The sequence below is a fragment of the Orbicella franksi genome, chromosome 8 (assembly GCF_964199315.1).
Source record: "Orbicella franksi chromosome 8, jaOrbFran1.1, whole genome shotgun sequence".
NCBI lineage: Eukaryota > Metazoa > Cnidaria > Anthozoa > Scleractinia > Merulinidae > Orbicella > Orbicella franksi.
Genome location: NC_138152.1, coordinates 29,777,926 through 29,803,518, shown reverse-complemented (window position 1 = coordinate 29,803,518; position 25,593 = coordinate 29,777,926). Strand labels below are relative to the sequence as shown.

General features: G+C 39.3%; 3 protein-coding genes across 5 annotated transcripts; 1 reads left to right on the top strand and 2 right to left on the bottom strand.

The window, feature by feature from the left end:
* Window positions 1-652: 652 nt before the first annotated feature.
* LOC145496123 (dihydrolipoyllysine-residue acetyltransferase component of pyruvate dehydrogenase complex, mitochondrial-like) lies at window positions 653-10,200 on the bottom strand. The gene is made up of 12 exons (XM_081475760.1): window positions 9,985-10,200; window positions 9,591-9,664; window positions 8,683-8,990; window positions 7,788-7,979; window positions 7,365-7,464; window positions 6,973-7,013; window positions 6,502-6,587; window positions 5,372-5,509; window positions 4,988-5,069; window positions 4,289-4,444; window positions 3,749-3,813; window positions 653-1,684 (listed from the first exon to the last, which is right to left on the bottom strand). Exons 1-12 carry the CDS (start codon window positions 10,107-10,109, stop codon window positions 1,555-1,557), a joined length of 1,497 nt encoding a protein of 498 aa, XP_081331886.1. The 5' UTR covers window positions 10,110-10,200; the 3' UTR covers window positions 653-1,554.
* A 64-nt stretch (window positions 10,201-10,264) lies between these two features.
* Window positions 10,265-20,417, top strand: LOC145496119 (uncharacterized protein C8orf34 homolog). Of its 3 annotated transcripts, none has more exons than XM_081475755.1 (18): window positions 10,265-10,409; window positions 10,971-11,066; window positions 11,749-11,848; window positions 12,471-12,659; window positions 13,131-13,268; window positions 13,388-13,413; window positions 13,903-14,060; window positions 14,705-14,859; window positions 14,972-15,039; window positions 15,436-15,500; window positions 15,697-15,734; window positions 16,307-16,333; window positions 16,899-16,939; window positions 17,446-17,494; window positions 17,906-17,984; window positions 19,025-19,124; window positions 19,213-19,321; window positions 19,604-20,417. In XM_081475755.1, exons 1-18 carry the CDS (start codon window positions 10,350-10,352, stop codon window positions 19,666-19,668), a joined length of 1,563 nt encoding a protein of 520 aa, XP_081331881.1. In that variant the 5' UTR covers window positions 10,265-10,349; the 3' UTR covers window positions 19,669-20,417. The 3 variants fall into 3 exon arrangements, with proteins under 3 accessions (XP_081331881.1, XP_081331880.1, XP_081331882.1); XM_081475754.1 differs by having other exon boundaries at window positions 18,992-19,124; XM_081475756.1 differs by lacking the exon at window positions 13,131-13,268 and having other exon boundaries at window positions 18,992-19,124.
* A 413-nt stretch (window positions 20,418-20,830) lies between these two features.
* LOC145496130 (lipid droplet-associated hydrolase-like) lies at window positions 20,831-25,102 on the bottom strand. The gene is made up of 2 exons (XM_081475769.1): window positions 24,761-25,102; window positions 20,831-21,807 (listed from the first exon to the last, which is right to left on the bottom strand). Exons 1-2 carry the CDS (start codon window positions 24,972-24,974, stop codon window positions 21,014-21,016), a joined length of 1,008 nt encoding a protein of 335 aa, XP_081331895.1. The 5' UTR covers window positions 24,975-25,102; the 3' UTR covers window positions 20,831-21,013.
* Between the last annotated feature and the right edge of the window lie 491 nt (window positions 25,103-25,593).

Genomic DNA, 25,593 nt, shown 5'->3' with positions numbered 1-25,593 from the left:
AAAAATGTTGACTGAGCAAAAACAAGTGAAGAATGCCAGCTCACTGTTCAGTAAGGCCAAAGGGGGGAAGGGGGGGGTGGGGTGGGGTGCTGATGAGTATCCGACATCCCATTTGACCCATTATATCCCTAGCACGTTAACTCCAATTGCAGAAATTAGCAATTTTCCTCCTCGAAAATCCCGGTTTAGCTGATCTAATTATCCCTTGCCCAGTTCATTGCCTAGTTCCTGTACGGCTTTCTCTCAGGCCTTCACGGTCAATTGATTTCGGTGACGTATCCCAGACGAACGGCCCAGAGTTCGTCCCGGAACAAGTGACCCAAAATGATCGACCGCGGCGAAATATTGAGGCCTAGGAACTAGACGATCCATAACCCATTAATTTTCCCTCCAAATAGCCCGTATCCCGCGAATTTTTACCTGAATATCCCGTATCCCGAGAGCCCGTAATATGGCCTGTTCAGTACATAAGATATTTCAAAATAAGTGCCAATCAAGTACGTTCACAATGGAAGACCTGAAGTTAAATCTAGAAAATTAAGTAAAGCACCCAGACTTCGGGGTTTAATGACAAGGTAGCCATAAACGTAATGTGCGTTTGTTATGCACCAGCAAACAAGGGAACTAGCGACTATAAACACTGACAATAATAGCAACTTCACTCTCAAAACTTTAATCCGTCTTTGAGCTTTACAACAAGAAAAGAGGCCACTTTCTAAGGGAATTCCTGTAGTATTCGCTTTCCCAAGTTACCGCGGTGGGTTTGCAGGTAACAGCTTCAAGTCATATCCATTAAAAAAGTTCTCCCACACCAGTCCTCAGTGAGGTTGCGATATGGAGGCCATTTTGAATTCTATTGTTTCAAATAGCTATTATGGGATGTTCAGGGGGCAAATTTATGTATTTGCCCCCTGAACATCCCATAAAAGCTATTTGAAACAATAGGATTCAAAATGGCCGCCGTATCGCCGAAAAGGTCCATTGAAAGAGGACGAATATTTTATGACACTATCGTGTGATTCAAGTCGTCGTATTGTCTCGAGGAGGGTTTTGTGGTGAAATTAATACTTTTTTGGCCTTAAATCGATGTAATTATGATGGCTCACAGAAAAATACACAGTCTAAATATTTATAATATTGAGGACTATATTCATGCAATGAGTCGTTTTTTCTTTAAAAACTGCAAGTTATCATTGACAAAGACATGTGCAAATGCCGTCATAAACCAATAAGATCGCAGGACATAAACACGTGACGGCAAGCGCACGGAAACCGTGGAAAGCACGGGAAAGAATCACGTTTACCTTTGATACGTGATTGGCTGAGGAAAACAGCCTCGTTTTGATTGGTTAGTGCTCATGTTACACGATTCTTTTTAACCAATCATCAAACCCTAGATACCCATGCAGTTACCGTAACAGGCATGCGCACAAACCGCTTCCTTACCCACCCAAATTCTTTAATTTTCTACAATATCCAGTCATCTTTTTAAACTGTGGAGTAGTATTATAATTCTGACGCAGTTAGTCTATGATATTTAATTTGCCCCGCTCATCACAGTAACATTGTCAGGGGTTTCTCTAAATAGTTTTTGAAGACCGCCAGCCATTGTGCTCCGACGGCACCGTCCACAACACGATGATCACAGCTCAGTGTGACCGACATTACTGTTCCGGTAGTGTACCTGTTTGACAAAACAAAACAAAAGAGAACAGAAAACATTACCAAACAACTTTTTAACAATTAGATTATGAACTCGAGATTTCTATCACTCTTAGAAATCGAGAACGAATAATCTAATTGCTTTGGTATGAATCTACTGGTCGTTCAAAACGTAGCAACTAAATCCTCTCATAGTTAGTGGAGGGGATATGATCCTCTTTACAGACAACTGTTACTTGAAAATGCAAAGAAGCGGCCGCCATTTTGTTTACAACCGCGCATTGCAAAGTTACTCACTATCTACAGCAGAATAGATAGTGAGTAGTGTAGCCAATCAGAGAACGCCATTCGTGATACAATGCTAGTAGATTTATACTAAAACATGATACAACAGCTCTATCAAGCGAGTTGTGAATCAAAAGATTATTTTTCGGCATTGGAAATACTCATCAAAATACGGGAAACCGCCTTGAATTGACCTCGAAGGTTAGGTGCACTTTACTGGAAAGGCGTGTCGCAACTGATCTACTTCATTCAATTGAAAAACTCGTACAACACTTTAATCAGTCAAAGAAAACTTCCTAAATTGTTAGACCAATCAAGACGAAAGGGTTACCATTCACTTAGTGTACCACTTGGACCACTCGGCATGTTAGACGCTATTTCTCCGAGTTTGATTAGACACATAGAGCGGTTTTCAATTACTTTGGTTTTGGTTTTGGTTTTACTATGGTTTGAGATGGCATGTACTAAAACCCGAAACAACGAAACAAAACGACCGAAACTAAACGAGCGAAACGAGCGAAACGAAACCACCGAAACGAGTAAAATAATAAGTAAATAAATGAAAAAGTTAAAAAAAAAACAGCCTTGATCTCTGGCACGTTACTATGGTAGCCTGATCTCGTACCCAGATCCACATGTGTGACATCGTTACATCTCAAACCTGAAAGATGGATGAGCGCAAGGGTGTCGACGACGACCACGAAGACATCGAGAAACAGGTGAGTATTTTTCACATTTTGAATGGCATTCTAGCTGAAACAAGAGATGTAATTTCAAAGAAAGGTTTCCTGGTCGTATCGTGGATTCGTAGGCAGTGGCGAATCGACAACGCCGAGCCCAGGATGTACGGAATCACAATCTCAAGAGTATCCGTGAAGAGCTGAAGCGCCTAATAAGAAATTACTTTGAGAACTGCAGGAGTCACGAAGGCCTGATATTAATATGATTAAAGCCTGTCAAGTCGCCCTCGTTGTTTTTAGAGATATGTATTAAAGAAAGTCCTGGTTCGCACGAAGAATGCTGCAAAGTCATTCTCGAAAAGACCATTCGATTCGCCACCGTCTAAGCATCCACGATACGACCAGAAAACTTTTCTTTGAAATTAGATTTCTTGTTTTAGCTAGAATACCATTCAGAATATGAAAATACCCACCTTTTTCACGATGTCTTCCTGTTCGACACGCTTGCGCTCATCCACCTTTCAGGTTTGTGATGTCACGATGTCACACATGTGGCTTAAGAGCAGGATCTGGGTACGAGATCCGGCTGCCATAGTAACATGCTAGAGATCAAGGCTTTTTGTTTTAACTTTCTTATTTATTTACTTACTATTTTACTCGTTTCGGAGGTTTGGTTTCGGTGGTTTCGTTCCGCTCGTTTCGCTCGTTTCCGTGGTTTCGTTTCGGTCGTTTCGTTTCGTTGTTTCGGGTTTTAGTACATGCCGTTTGGGATTGATCATCGCAGTTATTTACACAACTTAAGCAGCTGTAATTTAATTTCACAGCTGCTTAAGCTGTGAATGTTTTCATAACTTTCTCCGCCGTTCAAATATTTTTAAAATATACGATCCTTCATACATTCATTTGCATTCTTCATCATCTACGGGTATATTACGAACTCACAATGTGACCAGCTCCCAGGTGGCTTGATAGCTCAGTTGGTAAAGGACTGCACCGGTATCTCAGAGGTCATGGGTTCGAATCTAGGTCAAGCCTGAATTTTTTTCAGGCTATGATGGCTTTGGTTTACGACATTTGCGCATTTTGGGTACAGAAAAAATATATGCTATTCTATCATTTACCCCTTTTCACTATCTTCATCTACCAGCACTTGTTTCTCTGCCTTTCCAACAGCTAAAATACAAGCCTGTAAACATGACAATCATCAAAATCAGTTAAACTCCAAATTAATAAACCAAGAGTTTTACATTACACTTTGTAAGGGCCAATTTCCAATTCCCTCGGTTTCAATAGGCAAGATTCACTCTAGTTCACTGACTTTAATTCGACTAACACTCCAATAAGACGCTCCAGTTTGGTTGTACATAATTCCATCAATCGTCCGCGTCCGTCTTATCCGTCTTATCCGTCGTTACTTCGAGTGAATCGCATACACAACTGCAACGTTTGCCGACGTTCGCCATTACATGCACACTCGAAAAGATCACGTGACTTAAACGCGGGAACTAAACGGCGGGAAAAATACATGAACAATACAGGGAACCCAGCAACACACTTAACATGAACATAAAATCAAAAGTATGCACAGAAGCGCACTCAATTCGAGCTCCATTTTGTGTCTTATGTGCAGTAAAATGTACTATTTATTTATTATGACTTACTTGAGGAGGGTTAATAATGGCAGAGAAATTCTTCACACCAAACATTCCAAGATTTGACACTGTAATTGTTCCACCCTGGAATTCGTGTGGTTGAAGTTTATTATTTCTGGCCTTTTCAGCCAAAGCATTTATGTCAACACTGATGTCTTGCAGTCCCTGTCGAAAAAGTAAGACCAAGAATGCTTCATACAAAGAAAAGATGTAAACTGTGGTCAATAACTCTGAAGACTGCTCCCATCAAGGGTCACGCGGGTACAAAATCTTCCAGTGAATGTGTTCCCTCAAACGGGACATGCTGCTGGAAAGGATGCAGTTTTTGGCCTCGGTGCCCTGAATCATCATCATCATCATACGTCCGTTCTTCTAGTAGAAAACTGGGATGCCCTGAACAGGGTACATAATTTCATGTAAGTCTGTCCTGAACTGGATTGCAACCTGTCCTAAGCAGAGTATTGTTGCATGATTGCAAATGTCAAATATGGTACTTGGTACTCAGTAAATACTGATATTTAGCAGGCCATCAGACAACATCACATAATCTTCAGACAATAACTGAACTGTATGGTTGTCAGTGTCCTCTTATTCCAGTTAGTTTGTTGTCCTAAACAGTGTTCTAGATCTACAATAGAGGGTGTAGGATTTCAAACCACCGAAATACCCCTACACCCAAACTTGGGTTAATTTCTCTTCATTCTTTACCTTCTTGTCTGCACTGAAGACAATTGGTGTAATTAGTCCAGAATCTGCACTTACAGCGACACTAACATCAACATTATGATGTCTGGAAAAACAGAACAAGACATCAGAGATTATTGGACATCTATTGTCCAAACATTGCATGGAAAAATTAAAGAAAAAAATTAGCAATAATTTGGGGGTTTCATTAAGAGGCAGGCACCGGGCAAATGATTTTGGCTACATATACCTGGTTTAACTGTCCATAGGAATGTTCTTCCATAAAGAAGTTCAGTTCAAAATGTTTTGCCCACCTGTGAAGACCAGTTCATGTTGCATCCTGTTGAAAATGTTTATGAAACCCCTGACAACTATTGGAAAACTAAAGGAGTATATTTGAAAACCTACTGTCTTATGAAATCTGTCATCCATGATGAGTTTGCTTCAGGAACTTTTCTACAAGCCAGAGCACAAGCCTTGAGTACAAAGTCGTTAACTGAGAGTTTGTATGCTCCATTTGCATCTGCATTCAGCTCCTTTCTTACTCTGAAATAAAAAAGCAACACAAACTTATGGCATCTACAAAACACAATTTTCCACTGTAAAATACTTTTTTCGGCATGTACTATTCTATAATTTATGGCAGCTCATTAATTTAGGTAATTAATGGAGAACAGAAATTTATATGGTGTCTCAGGGACTAAATTCATACAAACTCTACCCAGACAAGTTCACTTCAGTTTAAATGCTGTTAAATGTAATTTAACAAAGTTAACAACAAAGAGTAGCTGGTACTTCTGGTCAGTGGTATTCGTATGGTATTGCAGGCTCAGTGCATTTTGCTATTGTACTGGCGTGTTCCAGCGTGGCAGTCCCTGGAATGTTTTGGTCATAGGATTGAGCAGTTTCTTGCACATCTTTGGTCTATTCATCAATTTCTTTCTGCTCCCCCCCACCTCCCTCCCCTCCCTGTCTCCACTGTTAACTCAGTGACGGGTACCTGGAAGACTGCGTGGGGGCTCATGGCTGGGTTGTGGGGGGGGTTGCCAGCCATGGAAGCATTATACTGTCTAGGCGTCGGCTGTCACAGTGGAGGCCCCTGGATATCCTAGGCACCCATCTTCCATACAGCACAATGCAGTTGTTAAGCCTCTTCAAAACATTCAGAAAAGTTCTATTACAGTTTGTAGTAGTCTGTAAGAAACATTGGGTAATCATGGCTGGTTATACAACCAGGAAATATCCATTCTCATTGAAAGGAAAGGCACTGGAAATTCTGAGAAGTGTGAGGTGTGGGGAGCTGGTGGTTCAAAATCAGAAATTTTTAAAGTTAAGTGTGAGACTATTAACTGGAAATTGTAAGGGTTGGGGAGTCAAACCAAAAGCCCAAAACACCACACTGAATTGTAACAAAATGACTATTTCCACTTTAAATAGAATTTTGCATTCCAGGAATTTCAGAGACAGAGTCACAAAATTATTTCAGGCAAAATTATTATACAAGTAGCTTAAGGGTGGCACTTGACTTAATAACTTACGCAAGTAAATCATCCATTCTGATATCAACTGATAAATAATAATGAGGAATCGTCTGTTTAGATTCCAGCAGCCGTTTTGCAATAACCTGAGAAGTAGAACATTCAACATTTTATTCACAACATTTTGTTGTTAACACCAAGAAGCTGAGATCATGTGTAATAACGATATTATTTACATGTAAGAATTTACTTGTCATTCAGAGCCAGAAAAGATATGCTTGTACAAGAATTTGAAACATTACATCTTAAATTTAATCTTTGATATGCGGTGAGCAAATTGAATCTGACAGAAGTGGGAAAAAAGACTAACCTGAGATAGCGAACTCAAGATAATTTTATCTAGAAAACAAACTTATGCACAGAAAACTGAACACAATACTGAGTAATCTCTAACAAATTCCCAAACACTAAAATATTAATTTATTGAAATATCTACTTTATAATGACAAAGAGTATTGAGGTACCACTTGCCTTTCTGACATTTGACAGTGGGATATCAGTGAATTCAGCTCCTGTAACCAAAAAAACAAACAGAAGAATAAGATCACACGATCTAATTGAATATTTTACTATATCCATATCCATGGAATATTGAAAGAAATATAATTTACAATATTCACAACAGAATTTTCTCACTTTTTGTAACAAAAAATCACACACTCAGTCAAATGAAACTCCAAGATACAAATTTGTATCTAAATGCTGACATTCTACATGTATAACTTTTGTTTGTCACTAATTCAGATATTACATGTATCATGAAACGAAGGTTCAGCCCAGGTCCATTTCTGTCGAGTTGACCTTTCATTAGGTAAAATAAACTGATGCGACAGGTTTTATAATTTAAGTCAATCATTACTCACCTGGAGCAAAGACAGGAGCAGGAGCAGGGGCAACAGCAGGACTTGCAGTTGACACATCCTGTGCTATCACTCGACCACCGGGACCACTGCCCTGTAGTGACTGAACACAGACATGCATATGTTATCAGACAGAGACACATGCACTAGAGTTGACAGCAAGACACTAGGATACAACAAGACACTTAATAGCATCTTTAGAGATTGAGATTCAGAATTATGTTGTCAGTAAGTGATCTATCCAGACAGTAAATGATACCATCAAATAAGAAACAAACAGACACTAACATCATTGCCAGGAGAGACAGAAATACACTTAAAAATTTGGTCAACAGGAAACAGACACTAAGGAAGGAATTTCGAAGCAGCTGAAGTTTACTTTTTAAATAAATATTTATATTCTAATAATAATAATATCTAACTCACACTTAATTCAATGCCCTTCTCCTGAGCAAGCTTCTTAGCAAGTGGGCTTGCAAATACTCTACCACCAGGTGCAACTTGAGGGGGAGGGGGAGAGATAGGTTGGGGAGGGGGTGGTGGTGTTGAAGCTGGGGGTGGGGGTGGAGGTGGAGGTGGAGGTGGGGGTGTGGCAGCAGCCGGTGGAGCAGCAGGCTTCTAAGGAAAAAATACAATGAAATTCATTAAGTGCATTAAATTACACGAATCTCTACAAAGCAACACCATCATTAAGCTATATATGGAGCTTTTTTAGTCAAATCTACGAACTCTAATCAGCAGAGGAAGAATGGAGAGTTACCTAAATTCTGTGGTTTAAGATTTTAAGACTGTTGCACTCCCATACTGTCCTCATAAAATCCAGTAGCATACTGAGTGTAAAGAACAAATATTTACCACACGAGAGACACAAACAGGCAGGCACGCATTTCTCAAGACGTCCCCTGGTGTTAATTTAGGCCTAGAGGCTCTAGTTCCTGGGCCAAGAAATGGGTACCATCAGATGGCAGTGTAGTTAAATTACGGCAAAAAACTGCTCTTTGTGTTTTGTAAATATAAGTAGGTCTTCATTACTCAACTTTAAATCCAAAAAACTATATGTTTGTCATGAGTAAACATTTTTGGACAAAATGAAATACATGTACAGCTTTTTGAGCCCTAATTATGTCTTCAAGAGTTGTAACATGGAGTGGATTAAAGAGATTTGATGGGATTCAAACAAGTATGGAATTTGATACAGTTTAGACTGAAATATAATTAATAATTTATACACATTACAATGCAAACATTTGGAGAATCAGTAGCTTAATCTAACCAAAATATACATGTGTATTATAAACTCCCTTGACTGCGTAACACTTACTGCAGCTGGTGTTGCAGTTTCTTCTGGAACAAAGGACTCGAAAGCTGCAATATCATCTTTATTCGCTACAATTATACAAAGTAACTTTCCAATGGGGACATCTTTACTACCAGCTGGTATTAAAATCTTTGCTAGAAAGCCTTCCTCGGGGGTTTCAAATTCCATTGTGGCCTTATCTGTTTCAATCTGTGCCAAAAGGTCTCCCTCACTCAGCTCATCGCCCTCTTGTTTTTCCCAGCTGACAATAGTACCCATCTCCATTGTGGGTGATAAAGCTGGTAATGGTACTTTTGTGTGTGGTGGCAGCCCTGGCAAGAAAACATGCCCGTCAACAGTATTAATTTACTTGCAATTTGCATGTTTTATAACAAGTCTATTCAAGTCGATTCTCTTGTCAGAGAAGTCTGTTTTATAATGGTCAACATAATGGTAAGTTTTGATCTGCTAAATAATACTTTTACAGGAGGTATGTATTAGGCATTGACCTTTATTTAATGGGTAAGAGATATTACCCATTAATTGTGATACTGCCTACATGTATGTGTAGTCAACCAACCATAGCATCTATAGTTTGGAATGCTGAACAGCAAAAGAGGGACAAAAGAAACCAGGTATGGTTACCTTTACTTCACGATTTTGTAGTTAGTTAAAAAGTGTTGTTATGGTTCTCCACATGGTGAGGTGGTAAACCAGTGAGACAAGCTTAATAAAGTTCTCCCAATCACATTCAAGCATCTTCGATGGGGGCATCACACGACACTAGTTATGTTTTCCTAAGTGTTTAGCAGTGTGGTGTCAAAAACAAGATCAAACAGGGAGGGTGGGGTGTGTTGGCTAGAAACAAAAAAAACCCAGCAACCCTGTACCTCCCCCTGTGGTGTGTTGTCAAATATCAACTAAATACGTACCCTCTGTGCTCAACCATCGAAAGCCACATTTAGGAAGATTTGAAAATAACACGTGCCTAAAGCGTGAAGAATCTCTGGAAATAAAATTGTAAAAAATACTGTCTCAAAGGTCGATCTCAACAGATCTGGTGAGACTACACAAGTCAACTTAATTAGCTTGATATATCATATGTGAGATCGATACAATAAGTTTTCAACGAAATAACATAACGTTATGCACACGATTCAATCGATCTCGAGGCTATGATAAGAGAAGCATCCATCCACTCAGTTACGATTACATCTGAGAGCCAAGAAGACATGATCAAAGCGTAAATATTGAAATCTGCAATCAATTTGAGGCGGCCGGTACGGTTGTAACTACATGTAAGTTTCAAGAAAACAAGATTCTTACCTCGCGGACCAAAGTACAACGGTTCTACGCTGTATCTGAGAATGCAGCTCACAAATACTTGTTCGCAGAGCTAAAGAACGCCCTCTGCGTCTAAAAATTGGAACTGCCCGCCTTGCACAAAACATTCCAGATCCCTACTGTATTGTCACCCCAGTTTGTGCCCGATCCGGCCGAGTTCTCCCACACGTCTACCTCACGTCATATATCGTACATGATTTGTCCAGTAGACCCATAATTCTTTGTGGTCGTCGAGGCAAAGCCACTAGTAACTATGGGAAGCGTTTCCTGGGAAATGGCAATGCAAAATGGCGGCAAACATAACAAATATTTGATGTTCTTGTGTATGTGAGAGTAAACTTTAAAACATGGCTGCACAGCAAGTACAGGCCTACTTAGAAAGGCACCGTATAGGAGCATTATTTGAGGTAACGATTTGGTTTTAAGCGAATCATACGAAATCAATGAAATCACACACGAAATTTTCTTTCTACGTAACGTAAAGCATTCTTGTTACTGAGCCTACTGACCACGCTTATAAATCAGCTGAGCTTGTATTGAAGGGAAAATTTAATTGTAACTTCACCGAAAAGCACTGTACAATATGCTGTGTTAAGTTTTACATGTAAAAATAGGCTAGTCGACTTCTACTGAATTGGCGAAGACGGTAAATTGAATGTAAGTTTAACTTAATTATATAGTAAGCCACATGCATGTTAGGTCTTTCTTTGTCATTTTCTTTCGTTATAAGTATATATATATATATATATATATATATATATATATATATATATATATATATATATATATATATATATAGTCTTGATAATAATAATTTAGTGGGATTTCAAGAAAATTACTTAATTATATGCTTGATGACAGGAAGTCAGATCCATTTCTCATGAGGAGAGAGTGAAATTTTTATTATTATAAATCTCTGTGATGGTTACGTTACCGTAATTACATGAAAACATTTTTTTTTCCTCAAGGATCTGATGGCCAAAGTCATAAAAGACACACCCGAAGATCCAATAGCTTATCTAATAAAAGTCCTGAAAAGGCTGTATTCTGAAGGAGGCTCTAAGGTAGGTTAAGTTTTCTATTTAGCAACAAAGGAAATTTAGATTTTCTTTTCTTTATTTCACTCAACTTGCATCACTATCCAGGTGGATTAAGGGAGGTGGTGTCTTGGACAGAATCCTTTTGGAGCTTCCAACCATGATTTACGTCCCTTTTGACCTATATGTAGCTACAGGTAGCTTTAATAGAAGTTTTCCTTGGTAATAGCCTGAGAATTAGATAAACCCCAGATAGTTTATACTGAATTTTGGATATGTCTCAATTGAAAGTAAACACTTCTTGGATATATCAAATAGTTTGACGATGACATGAAATCAGTTGTGATATCTAGAGAGGAAGCCACATCAGCCTTACAGCTGCACATGTATCTGGTTTTCATGCGGGTCCTAATATCTTGGTTGAATCAGAATTTGGAGATGTCAGTTTTTGTGGAGAGAGGAAAACCAGAGAACCCAGAGAAAAACCCTCAGAGCAAGGCAAGAACCAACAACAAACTCAACCCACATACATTGTGTGGCACTGGGTCAGAATTGAACCAGGGCCACGTTGGTGGGAGGCAAACACTCTCACTGCAGTGCCATCCCTGCGCCCATGCCAGATAAATAAAATTATTCTTAAAACTTAACAGGTTTGTCAAAATATGTAAACGAACTTATACCAATTTTTTTTAATTTTTATTTTTGATAGGGTCCTGGATCATCACTGCCACCATCTGGATCAAAGACGTCATTTGCACGATCAATGGGTCTTACAGGGACACCAGTAGGGCGACACTCTTTTGATGAAGGTAGCCAGGCAGTCAACATCTGTACACACTCATTTCATAACTCTTTTCATTAAACAACCAAGTTAGTTCAGAGGGCCACTGACTAAAATTGACCAATCATATTGCTCCATTGCTTACCCAAAATTCTTTAAGTATTGGACTAGGCACTGTCTCAAAAATAATGACCCCTCGCCACCACTATTAAAGATTGTCTGGTTGTTTTGTGGTTTACACAGTTTCCCAAATAATGAACTTACCTGTAACCAACTGTTTCTCTCTGAACATTCTCTTCTTAGACTAATTCTCTTGTTCTTCTTTTCTTTCAAGAACTTCAAACATGAGTAAAGGCCATGTTCAATCTGGAAGTTTGAAATCTTTCCAGTCTGTGACCGTACTGGGAGAATATTATGGCCCTTAATTCCGGGCTTTTCTGTATTGAACTTGGGCCAATATTTCCCAAGCAGGCCCTCGCACTTGGTTAAACTGATACTAAGTCTAACTGGTAGTGGATACTCAACTGCAAAATCTGAATTTTTTGTTGAGAATTTTTTGGGTCACCATGCTTTAGCCTGTCAGACAATAATGTCTAGGGTTTGTTAATAGTCATAAGAAGATAACCATTTTACCTTTACTTGGCAAATAGGCAGAAGTGTTTTGGCCAAGTCTTGGGCTGGTCCTGACTCGCACACTGAAGGTTCAAAATTCCGGCCAGACAGTGCATCTAAAGCCACTGCCGGCAGAGACTACCCTCGCCCCTGGTTGAGTGGAAGCAAGCCAGCAAAGGGTATTGAAGCTATGGACAGAGACAACACAAGGCCACCTCCTCGAAAAGGTACAAAACATGTATGTATGGTGTGCCTTTGACATGCTGGGAGTAGGCAGTTGGTGGCCTTATCGCAAAGATATTAGAGGTGCAGTAGCCTAATGGTGTGCTGGATTCTGGATCAAGCAGTCCAGGTTCAAGTCCTGTCTGAGGACATTGCATTGCCATTGCCTCTCTCCAATCAGTATATTAATAGTATTGTTGAATTAAAATGCAGTGAAGTTACCAGTACCCTGAAATGGACTGACATCCCGTCTGAGGTGGGAGTGGGGAATAGAAATTCTCCTCTGATTTGCTTTATGGCACAAAAGCTGGATTTGAGCACCAGACTTATCAACCACTTAGTAGAATCCAGACTTTACCTATTAAATTCTTGGATCCTTGTGTGGGTCCCAGCTCTGCCCGGGCTGAAACCCACAGGAATGAACCCAAATATTTTGATGTTTAAATATGTTTGATTCTCCTGTTTACTAAATGTAGCACATACCTATAATGATAACGAGAAACCTCCATGGAATGCAAAGACTGCTGTACCATCTCATGATTTTGATGAGTGGTTCAACATGGAGCACAGGGCACCCAGGACTGCTGACGAGGACTTGAGGGACTATCAAGGATGTGAGCGGAGACGTTTTTTATGTGTAGTTTTTTAACAAATTTTTCTTATCCCATTTAGTTGTGGACTTGTTTCAAAAGAGCAGGAACCTAGTGATTTTATTTTTTTATTTTATTTTTAGCTTCCTGGGGAAGGAATGGAGAAATTGTAAGTTTTGCTCACTATAAATACTTATAATAACTTAGCTAACTTTTAATTTTTCAGTTTACTTAATGATTGATGTATTATTAGTCATAATATTATTATCACTACAGTTTGGAAATAATCTTTACTCCCAAGGGCAAACAATTTATTTTACAACTGAAGACATTTACAGACTAGGTACCGTACATGACTGTACACACTGTAATAAGGAAAACACCGTTCTTGTTTAAGAGTCAAAATATGCCTGGAAAAATGTCATTTCTGATGTTCCCTGTATGTATTTTACCTACATGTGTACATGTTACAAAAAATTTTCAAAGAATCCAAAGCCATTATTTAATATGTTTTTCTTAACACTCGGAGATTTTTTGATGGTACCGGAACATGTTTACTCATGTTTTCTACATTGCTCCAAGTCACAACGTTAGTCAAACTGTTATCATGTTTTCTGCTAATTGTGCTTGATGTTCTGTTCACAAATTAATTTCTCAGGAAAGGCCAGCAGAAAGAACAGTGATTTACAATCGACGAGCTCCATCAGCAGGTCCTGTGTACTATGCTGATGATAGCCTAGAAGCGGAGCTGAACATGGGAAGGGACATCAAAATTCAAACAGAAGGAAGTGACTCCTCGTCTGTGGCATCATATGAGTTAGTATTTCAACACTCTGTTTATTTACTGGAACAATGACAATCAGTAACTAGTTTTCTGAACAGGGCGTTAACAGGCTGTATTAACAGGGGGTGACTGTAAGGCCGGGTTCCACTGTATAATTTAATGATATTTTTCACAAGGTATTATTTTGGATGCTCTCAAGCTTTGTTCATTTTTGATGAACATTTGGGCCATTATTGTCATATTAGACCTTCAAGTCCCAGAAGTTGTAATGTGGTGGTGCAATTTATACACTAGGAAAGAATGATTGTCATTTGAAACCACAGCTTAAAATTCCCTGTTAAGTTTATACCCTGGCAACGTACTGGCACCCATTTTATGAACCTCATATTGCTGTAGAACTTTTGCTTCATAGAGCACTACACCTCTATGCTTTTATCACCAATCACTTTGTACTTCTTCTCTTGCATAGTAATAGATGTCCAACAGTAGCAATTAAATGTAGACATGATGATAGATGCGAATGCAGCCATAACACTACTCGAAAAAGGACCTGCAAAAATTTTCTCTTGCATGTACATATACATGTAAAACAGTGGCATGTTACCATACCCTGGTGTGAGAAACTCAACCTAAATAACTTAATTTACCTTCTTGTAATTCTTTTGTTTTTCAACAGGTCCACTAGATCACGAAAGCAAAAGGCTCGACATGCTGCAGAGGAACACCGTCGTCAGCTTCAAGCTCTTCTACTGAACAAGAATCCCAGTAGCGGAAGTGTTAATGGATTAAATAATGATGATGATCTTCATGACGATGGCACAGAATTGTTAGGTGCTTTTGATACAATAAGAGTAATTTGTCATTGCTGCATAACTTGAAACATTTCGTTACTATGTTCATCTTATCTTTTTGTGTGGTTGATGTATGTTTTCGCTTCTTCCAGAAAATGTTGATGAGCTGGAGTCTGAAGGAGTGTCAAACCTCCACAGCACAGGAGCAAGACTTTCCAAGGTGACCGAAGGCTTTTGTTGTTGCTTAAGTATACAACATGTATGTGAAACAAACTGCACATGGAAAGTCAAGTTCTGAAAGTTAATCCTTTCTCATCTCATCAGTTTAGTCAAAATCTTATTTCTCCCAACAATATCAATACATAGCTGAGCAGAAAGGTTATGAGAGTAAACGAAATCATCACAAGGGAAATATTGTCTTGATGTAATGATAAATTCTCAGAACGGACTTTGAGGTAAATGTAAGACATTTGGTAAGAAGAGTTTACATTTTCACTATAAGTGCACTGGGGTTTTGAGACAGTGTTCTGCAGCAAGTATACTAGCAAATTTTATAGAGCCATTGTGGTTTAAAGTATAAATGATTTTATCCTTGTGAACATTATTTACCTTGCAGTCCATGAAACAAGGAACAGCAACATCAGAATCAGTTCGAGTCAGCATATGTGCGAGATGTGCCAAGTAAGTTGTGAGCTGGTGTGTAAGTTTTGAATATTTAGATGATGTGTAGGGCAGTGGGGGGTGGGAGGGAGAGGCTGTGTGCTGGTGGGTGGGTGGGGTGGGTTGTTTTCTTTTACTCAGTAGTATTCCATTGAGAGGCAATTACTAAGAGTTGTGCATTAGCCCATGTAAAATCGTGTCTTTTTTGTTGTTGCAGAATCATTACAGGCCAGCCAAGTGATCGAAAGTCAGACGGTATGTACACTTATCTGCACAGTACAATTTTTATCTCTCCTTTCTCTCCCGTAAGTCTACAAAAGCTGATGCAACTACAGAGTTGGAGAGGCAGCATGGCCAAGTGATCAGGACACTGGTCTTGTAATCCGATGATCTCTTCAGTCTACCGTAAACTGGACTGAGCTGTTGTTGTTGGTAGTTCTGAGTTCAGCTTTTTGTCTACATGTAAATATTTAAAAATAGCCAACCAGTTAGGATTGTCGTGAAATTCGTTCACCTATGAAAATATATTTTTGAAGATTTCATGCCACACTGATCGCGCAACAGTAAAAGAGTGTGATGGGCAAAATCCCATAGTGACACCAAACTCTGCATCTTACAACCACCTGGGCCCCTTTCACAAAACAGGCACCCCTCCTGGCTGGCCATGCTGGGCAAAATTTGGAGGCGGGATAACTCAAGAAATCACGTCTTTTTTGGGCTGTATTTTTTTCGCTTCTCGCGTGAGCGTCTTTGAGGGAAAGTATCACATTGGACTGCTTATAGCTTGCACTTAACATCAGAATTATCCTTGTTTTCTTGTTTTTCAGCTGGTAGCGTTTATTCAGCAAGCGAAGGTAAGGGTAAAAACTGCTATCAAAAAGAGAATTTAAAAGATTGTTACTAGTTAAACTGCAGTAGTTACAGGAAACATGCCCAAAATGAATGGAAAAAGAATATTACGAGCTCAAACTAAATATCGAGGGCCGTACAGTCTGCGATTTTTTTCTCGTTAGAACAAGTTGTTTGCACTTTTATCAAAGAAATCCGTGCCAAACATGGAATGCAAACCTTGCGTTGTCAGTTTTATTAGTATTGTAATCCTTTTGCATTCTCCCCATCCTTCCTTAGCCTTCTTAATTAGCTCCTGTCATTTTTCAAATCCAGTTGAACTCCGCTATTTCGAACTCGCGGGGGAAACGAAAAATAATTCGAAATAGCGGGAGTTCGAAAAAGCTGATAGGGAAATGGTTTTGAGTACGAAATAACGTGGAATTCTAAATAACCGAGTTCGAATTAGCCAGGTCCAACTGTACTGCTCTACTAATATGTTTTTGAGCTTTCAGAAAAGATGTAAAAGGTTGTCGTCAGTGATTCTTTAAATAACAAAACTGTTGCCTTCACTCTTTTCTTTTATCGTAGTTGACGACAGCTTTGACAGCGTTTCTCAAGTTGGAAGTTCGGTAAGACTCAGTTTTCTTCTGTTAAAATCTGATAGTGTTGCCACAGCGGGCCAGAGAACGGTCAGGGAGAAAATTCTTCGTGGTCCGGCAAAAGACAGGGAATTTTACTTGGAGTCGACGAAAATTGTCATTTTGAAGAAAAGTCAGACAAAATTGAAATGGAACACGGCTGATTTGATACCACTGAAGGCTGGAAGAAACATTTTGGGTCACTGTGATCTCAACGATGTTTTTTCTTAATGAAGAAGGAAAATTTGTTGGAAACTTATCAGTCTTTGAATGGGTAGAAAGGAAGGCTGCAAGGGGAGGCTAGAAGCCACTACTACATCTGACATTTTGTATCTATTTGGTCAGGCAAATTTTATTTTTATCAGTGAAAGGTCGGCCGGGGAATTTTGAAAAGTGATGTCTGTGGCCGCCATGTTCTAATTGTTCCCATTCAACAAACTTTATACGTTTCACCGAAATTCGTGAATGAAGTCAAAACTTATTGTTTTTCATTACAGACGGGGCGAAATAGGCCTCCTGTGTGGCCCTCGGGATTTGACTCGGAAAGTAAGACTTTTTTGTTGCTTAATTTTGAATAAAGTAGACTTAATTAAAGCGTCTTTTCAACTGCGCGTCGTAAGAGCAAAGCCAATAACCAGTACCCATGCAAACACAAACGTAAGCGTCACAATGAGCCAATGAGAAGTCGAAGTTTTCGCATGTCACTGGCGTCAAGCGCGGGAAAACGCACGTGAACGACTCGGGATAACATTTTGTTCTCTATCTTATCGCTTGAGTAAGTGGCGCAAGGTCTTTTTAAACCACTCACAGAGAGTTGTAAATCAATTGAAACCAAAGCAATCGCGGATTAATGAGTCAGTTAACTTTTTCAGTCAAAAGCGCCCGGCTGAGAATTGACTAAACACCCTGATTTTCGTTCTGAAAAGCTACAGAAAAAACGCTTTCATTTGTTTCCAGGTGATTCTAGCCCGCGGAAAGGACAGCATATGTGGCAGAGTCCAAGTAGATCGCCTGTGAAGGGAAAACACATGTTTAGGTAAGTTTTGAGATTAAGTTTACGTATAAAAGAAAGAAAAAAGCCAGAAATTTTGGTCTGTGGAAGACACACTTGTGTGTAACCACCCAAATGAAAGCTACTGAGCAGTACTTTCATGTGGTACTGTTTATTATGCTGTACAAGGTGGTTCTAACTTCTAAGTCTGTGGATGAAACCCTACTGTGTGACCATTCAAATGAAAGCTATTGAACAGTACAGTAATAGCCCACGTATAAGAACCTGGATTTTAAGAACCTGTTAGGCTAAAATTTTCATTTTAAGCCTCCTCCACATAAGAACCTATTAAGGCTAAATTTTAAGTTAAGTTCTTATCGGTGGGGTTGCTGTAAAAGTGTAGAGGTAGAAACTGCTGAATTAAGATCGTCATCTATTCAGAAGTAACTTGACATAACTTTTTTTTTCTTTCAAGCTCATTGCTTGAACTTTTTATGAATTTGGTATCAACATCAGTTTCTTTGTTATGTTTTGTTAAGGACATATACTGTACCTGCACTGAACTCCCTATAGGCATTACTCTATGGTACAAAGAAATGATTTATACAGTGTACTGTATTATGAGATGATGTTTATAATATATATAGTGTATTCAGATGAAATTCATATGAAAATATAAGAACCTATTTTAAGAACCTTGGTAGCCTAAGTTTGCTTTAAGTACCATTTATATAAGAACCTATTTTAAGAACCTTGGTAGCCTAAGTTTGCTTTAAGTACCATTTATATAAGAACCTATTTAGGCTAAATTGAAAAATTCACGTTCTTATACGTGGGCTATTACTGCACTTTCATGTGGTACTGTTCATTATGTTGTGCAAGGTGGTTCTAACTTTTGAACTCCTGTAGGAACCCTTAGTGTGTAGCCATACTGATACTGAGTGTTCATCCGTTCGTCTATCAGATTTTACTCGTGAACTGTTTACAAAAGCGTATGCGACATGTCCCGCCACATTTTAATCTGATGAATCTTGTTGTTTTTTTGTTTCCAGGGGTGGCTCATTTACTGCTGACCATCCGGACAGTTCCAGGCCTCCAACGGCCTCCTCGAGCCGTAGCGACCTGGTGTACTCTGGAAGACAGCAAAAGTCTTGGAATTTCGACGTATATTCATCCGATAACGACGTAATGTTGCGTTTTTGGTGCTTTGTATCAATTTCCCCGCTACGACCTTTGCATAAACACAATTCCTTTCTTATTGTCTCTAATTTAGACGGAGGTCAATTATGACCGAGTGGGGTCTCCTGAGTTGGGAGGGAGTCGGCCGTGGAACCGTGCACCGGTGGAGAGTGGTAGCGAGGCAGACTGGGATACAAGACAAGGTAATAAAAACTAGAGTATTCTTTAATTCCTTTGCCTCTCACAATGTGCCATTGCCGTGTTGCCTTTTGCCCTAGCGCGAAAACAAGTCTGCACACGAGACCATTTCATGTCAAAGGTTTTACACAAGGCCGCGTTCTGAAACAAAGGTTTAGGACAACATTGGTCGTCGCAAAAAGCTTCGTCACGCAAGTGTTGCGTGACGACTTTAGTAACGGTTTGGGTTGAATGTTGTAGACGGATGTCTTCACCTTTTTAATTGAATTTTTTTTTTCTTTTTGCAGTGCGACGTGCTCCTGAAAGAGGATATCCTCGTTTTAATAGCGGCGACGAGTCGGACTCAACTTAACGAGACGAGTTGATGATGTTTGGATTATAAATTATTGTTAAAAGAGACGGTTATGCTTTGTGCATGCTTGAAATTCCGGAATTAGGACAACACGAAATTGCAGTAGAACCTCTGTACAGTATCCACATCAACATCTTCAAAACGGTACTTTTAACTTCGAACGACTTCTAAGAGCGTTTTTTTTTTTTTTTTTTTCAAGACTCACTAGCGCTCGCGCAGCACCATAACCCTCCTACTTTAATTTTATCTATCCTATAAGTGGAGAACATTTTTGTAATCAGTTGGGCACTAAATTATCTGGAAAAAAAAAACAGTGTAATGTATCAGTTACGAAGTTCACATAGTCACAAAAACGTGTATTTATAGTCTATACAGACTTAAAAAGTGACGTTTTCACCAATGTGCATTACGTAAAAGGACTCAAGGCTATTATCTAAGAGAGAGCATCCGTAACGGTGGTATTTTTAAAGCAGGGGTGTTTCATCTTTAGAACGATTGTTCCGCGAATTTGGCGCGTTTTAGTTTTCCAGAACGTTTCAACGAATGAATGAAAACTTTACTTAGACGCGAAGTCCCAGGAATGAAAAGCTTCGATTAACCTTAATTACAGAAATACTCGCACGGTATTAGAGACACTCCCAACTGATGAGCTCCTGACGACAAATAATTATCATATTTATTGTTAATTATGCATATTTGAATATATCGATCACTCAAGAATAGCAATAAAAAAAAAATTCAGTCCTTTTCAGATATGATGCAAATCTATAGCACTGCCTTTTTGAGCTATTTTATATAATTGTTAGCGTAGTTGAGCAAAAGATAACCTATTCACTGCGTATTGGCGCGAATGCTCAATAAAATACTTTGTATCCATACCTCTTTTTAACCTTTGTCAACGCTTAGATTTCCCTGTTTCCATGCATTTCGTATAGTTCTAGCTGTGGCAATAGGTATTCATAAAATGCGGATTATAGAACGAGCGTTCTTATTGAACGATTCGGGCATGAGTTGGAGTGGACTCTGAAACATGCAAACATGCGAAATAAATTGTAAGTTTATGGATTTTTCTGATACATAGTTTCTGTTTTCACATGCAATCATGCAGTCTAACTGTGAAATCCTTAAAAGTACATGAAGTCATTCAAATTCTTCTTGTCCAGTCACAAAGAAAGCGAGCATTCGTGAGCATTCCAAAATTGTGACGTCAACATGCCTCTATGGGCTGACGTCACGTTCCTTAGCAACCTGTGGACACCGTGGGCTCAGAGAATATTCTTGACCGTAATAGCTTTGTAACTTTTGTGGTGGTATTATTCAAGGTCGAAGTTGAAAATGATTCCTCTTAGATGCTGACAGAATCCACAGTCAACACTGAATTGCTAATTGTCGCACTTTCCCCCATTTCACCGATATGTTCCTCAATCCATTCCCACACCATCTTGGCCACCTTTTCAGAGGTATCCAAGACAAACGCATGCTTGATATCTTTGTCACGTGTCAGCTTGATATCGCCATCCGGGAACCTCTCTTTCATGTCCTCGTAGTATCCCTGTGGGACCCAGGGATCGCCCAGCCCATAGAAAAAAACAAGTTTGTCCAGATTTGCTCGGATACATTCGTAATCCAGTTCTCGTATTGTAGCAAGTTGGCGGCCGATCTCTAGCACGTTATCAACTGTATGATAATTTAGCATTGATTGCGCCGCCTCCATTATGCTTTCCTTGTTTTCCACTTTGTTTAAATACATCCACCAGTTTATGGACCATCTTTGGACGAAAGATGGTAGAAAGGAAACCAGAACTGTACCCATTAGAAACGGCCAGTGTAGATAGTGACAGATGAACTTCCAGAACTTACCGCTGGGCGCGGAGTCTACTCGCTCGATCGTAGGAAAGAGCAAAACGCATTTGAGGATTTTTTTTCTGTCGTGATATCGTTTTAGCATCTCCAAAGCGATGTACGCGCCGATCGAGTGGCCAATTAGAACAACTCTGGAGTGCACGGGAATATAGTAAGCAAGGAAAGCAAGTTTGTGTTCAATTTGATCGTTTAGTGTGAATGAAGATGGTTGTTCCTGGTCCCATTGTTTGGTTTTCCATCTGCACGGTCCGCTTGGCTCGTCCACCTGCGCGTGACCTATGGAAAATAAAAAGAGACGGGGAAAAAAACATCAAACTCCTGTCCAATAACTTCTCTGTGTTCTAAACCAAGATGGCTCTCTCCTCTGCAGAGGCTTAAAGCGTTTTTTTTTTGGTTGGAGAGAATCCGCTGAACGATACGAGTGTAGGCGCATGGACTTTGCACCTGCACTCACCTCGCACAGCGGCTTTCTATAACGAACATTTCTAACCTAACCTCTGCGGAGGAGAGAGGGAAGATAGGAGTTCGTCCTAAACCAACCGAGATGTCGGTGGCTAGTCACAAACCAGCCGTCATCTTGCATTTCAGTAAGATTTCATTAGTGTTGAATCTAGGCTTTGGTAGATTGTGCTCGAAAAAAAAGCTTATTATGCTTTTAGCAGTGCTCATATTTTTTAGAAATTATGCCAAAATTATGCTAGTTTCTGAAAATTATGCTCTCTGTCACCGAAGTTATGCTACTTGGATTTTAAGGAAAATAAAGATCGCCAGTAGCTTAACTCTATCAATTTTGACTTTAATGAACATTCAGACAGTCCACCTTCCAGTCTTACAGTCTTCAGCATGGCAAATACGCATGTGCGCACCTCGAAAAGCCAAATGATATCCAAATCAACCATTTCTGGGTTCTGAATCCGGGTCAGAAAGTTACTTGTATATACTTGTTTTAGACGCCATCCAGGCAAAGCCCTCAGTTTAGTATAAAGACAACTATGCATGTTGTTAATCTCTCTGTTATCGGTTATTGTACTGAAGCATTACACAAGCCTGTAAATAGTCCACGAGAGCATGCTCTTGTGAATCATTGAACGATGAGTTAAGAATAGAGAATACTCGTTCAGCGGCTGCAGAGTCTAGAGATTGAAGCTCTCGGTACGGCACTGGGAGTGCTGGAAGTGCTGGGAGTGGAATCAGTGGATGTACTCGAGGACGACGCCATCTTTGATCTAAGGCCTGAGGGGCCGAGCCGCCGAGCCATAAGCGTGGTGGCCTGAGGAGAGTCTCAGCCTCTCAGATATGTACGGGGTGACCTAGCTAGAGTCTTCCAGACCTCGATATTTTCCAATAACAATACAGAAGTAAAGTACAAACTGAATTATTCTAGAACTATGATGGGTTTTTTTTTTGTTTTCAAGGCATAAAAGCTCGGATTATGCTAGCAGTGCTAAACTGAAATAAAAGCTTTAAATTATGCTCGTTTTTCTAAATTATGCTAAAAATTATGCTAGCACAATCTACCAAAGCCTAGTTGAATCCAATATGGCTATTTGCACCAAAACAGGGGCTCATCTCTACCGTCAATCAATAGAAAGCTATAGATTGAAGTTCCGCGCGAATTGTAATCAGCAGGCGCGAGTATTTATATGAATCAGTTCTATCAACCAGGTGGGACTCACCCACGTGGTCAAGTTCAAAGCCTTCTCGCTCTCGCTTTTTACCAACATTGGCCGATACACCATACTCTGGACAAGACTTCCCCTAGTTCCTAGGCCTCGATATTTCGTCTCGTCCCATGCTCTTAGGGTCACGTGGTCCGAGTCTGAAAGTGTGCCGTTCGTTTTCGATACGTCACCGAAATTAATTGACTCTGAAGGCCATGAAATAGGCTGCTAGGATATTTGGACTGAGCTGGCAGAGTTTATACAAATTCGTTATTCGCCATTTTCACATCACCCATAATACATACACCTTGTTTGCCCCCAAAAATTTTGCATAAGCATTGTCTTCAGTTTCTCTTCTCTTGGAATGACTGTAATACCCAGGAGAAATGGGAAAAAAAGGTTATGCAGGATTTTGGGGGGCAAACAAAGTGTATTATGGGGGATGTGGAAATGGCGAATTTTTGAGACACGGAAGTTGTTTTACTCGTGAAAAGAGAAACTAATGGCGGGTTACCTATGTTAATATCACTAATAGTGTGTATCTGCAATATCTGAATAGAAAAGCGTGCTTCCGGTCAATTTTTACATTTATTTCAGTTTAAGAAAAAAAATCTTATCGGCACAGCTGGAGTTAGGAGGTTGGAATTGAACAAGTTTCATGTCTTTAAATATTATGTAAAGCAAAACTGATTTTGAACAATACCTTTCTTTCATTATTCAGTATAGTTGTTGGGAAAAAAATCGTCCAGAATTGAACTTCGCTTGCGGTAAAGAAATAACTTAAGTTGAAGAGTCCCCTGATGCGGTTAGCGATAAAAATGTAAAAAATCCTAAATCTTGCATTTGCCTATGTACATTGGTTAATTGGAGAGAACATAATTATTCCGAGCGAGGTTTGCGTTTGAATTCTTCGTTTGAGAAAATCAGAAATTATTATTTATAAACTTCTAATTAAGGTGCGCATAAACGAGAAAACAGAGCTATGGAAATCGACGGTAGTTTATTAGCTTGTCGTTTTCACGACAAAATCAATTAATAATGAGAAACTGTCACAGTTGCAGCAGAAAAAAATATATAATGTAGGCCTTAAAACAACCACACTATCGCCTTTTTGGCTTGACACCGATTCCCCTTCTTTGCGAAATTTACCTGGGTTAAGAGCTTTCTGCGGTTTAAACAAACGAAGGAATGACGCAAAATCGAAAGAAATTGTGGATTTGTCTTCGAAAGTTAATTATTTGTTCAAATTTTCGCTGTCAAGCAGATGGTCGATTCGCAACTGGAATTTACCAATAAATATAGGCACAGAATTGATAGTAATCGGTTTGAAATATAATTTTCTTAGTTTTTGCGCCGGCAAACACGCTTTGATTAGAAAATACATCTTGCTGGAAATTCTTTGTGTTATGGAATATATAAGCTTAAGTAGTGGACGAGAGAACATTTCATAAACAAAACCTTATTTCGAGACCAAAGTTTTCTGCCAACGAACATTTCGCGAGAGTATTTATACATCGTTCTCGCTTATTTATTTTCCTTTTTTTAAGAATTTAGTGTATATCTCTTACCTGCATGGGAAACACCGTACACGGAATATTTTCCCTTTCCTGCTTGAAATATAGTTGAAATGAAGATGTCGTAAAATCCAATGCCACCAGGATTTCCCGGAATAACGACGAAGCAAAGATCTTCAGCCGTCGACATCGCGCTGGAAATTCTCGTCGCTACGCCGTTGATGAGAGCAATTTCATGCTTCACGGAAAGATTAGAATTGTTATTCATTGGTCCGCCGGAATAAATTTGTTCGAGCAAAAGAAAAATCGTCTGGCGATCGTTTTCAGTTTTCAGGTTGTCTTTGTCAAAAATAATGACAACTGTGACAGACGCATGCGCAATGCTGTCAAATGGAAGATGCTATCAACATTTAAACGTTCGGATTTTTCTTTTTCGAAAACGGAAAAGTTCTCAGTATCAAGTTATCAACTGAGTGGTTCTCTTCAAATTTAGTTTTCCAAAGTGGGGAAGAAGTTAAATTAAAGAAGGTTCTGAGTTTATTTTCTTCCGTTAAAGGGTCGAAGCGGGGAACCCGTATTGATACTAGGTTTCTGTTTAGTTTAATGTTCTGATCACGGTTTCGCTTGGAAATAGTTAATTACTAAATAGTTTCCCATGTCTATAGGTCAAAGAGCAAGATCTACTTTGTGCAAAAATTACAACCCTAGCTCGGACAGTACTAATATCGAACATTTAATTCTTCTAAAAATGGTGATTTTAAGAGCTCGCTCTGTAGAAACATTCGAAAAAATTGTTTTGCGGCGGCTGAATACTATTTAAAATTTTCTTTAATTGGCCTCAAGTCAAACAAATCGCCGAATTTTCTCCACCGTTCTTAAGAGTCATT

Coding starts and splice junctions, on each gene's coding strand:
- LOC145496123 (XM_081475760.1), bottom strand. CDS start 10,109: ATGTTTTGTGCAAGGCGGGCAGTTCCAATTTTTAGACGCAGAGGGCGT. Junction 3,814..4,288: donor CCATTATTAACCCTCCTCAA/GTAAGTCATAAT, acceptor TCATGTTTACAG/GCTTGTATTTTAGCTGTTGG. Junction 1,685..3,748: donor GATGAAGATAGTGAAAAGGG/GTAAATGATAGA, acceptor TTTGTCAAACAG/GTACACTACCGGAACAGTAA.
- LOC145496119 (XM_081475754.1), top strand. CDS start 10,350: ATGGCTGCACAGCAAGTACAGGCCTACTTAGAAAGGCACCGTATAGGA. Junction 13,269..13,387: donor CTTGAGGGACTATCAAGGAT/GTGAGCGGAGAC, acceptor TTTTATTTTTAG/CTTCCTGGGGAAGGAATGGA. Junction 19,125..19,212: donor TATATTCATCCGATAACGAC/GTAATGTTGCGT, acceptor TCTCTAATTTAG/ACGGAGGTCAATTATGACCG.
- LOC145496130 (XM_081475769.1), bottom strand. CDS start 24,974: ATGAATAACAATTCTAATCTTTCCGTGAAGCATGAAATTGCTCTCATC. Junction 21,808..24,760: donor GTACGGTGTTTCCCATGCAG/GTAAGAGATATA, acceptor TATTTTCCATAG/GTCACGCGCAGGTGGACGAG.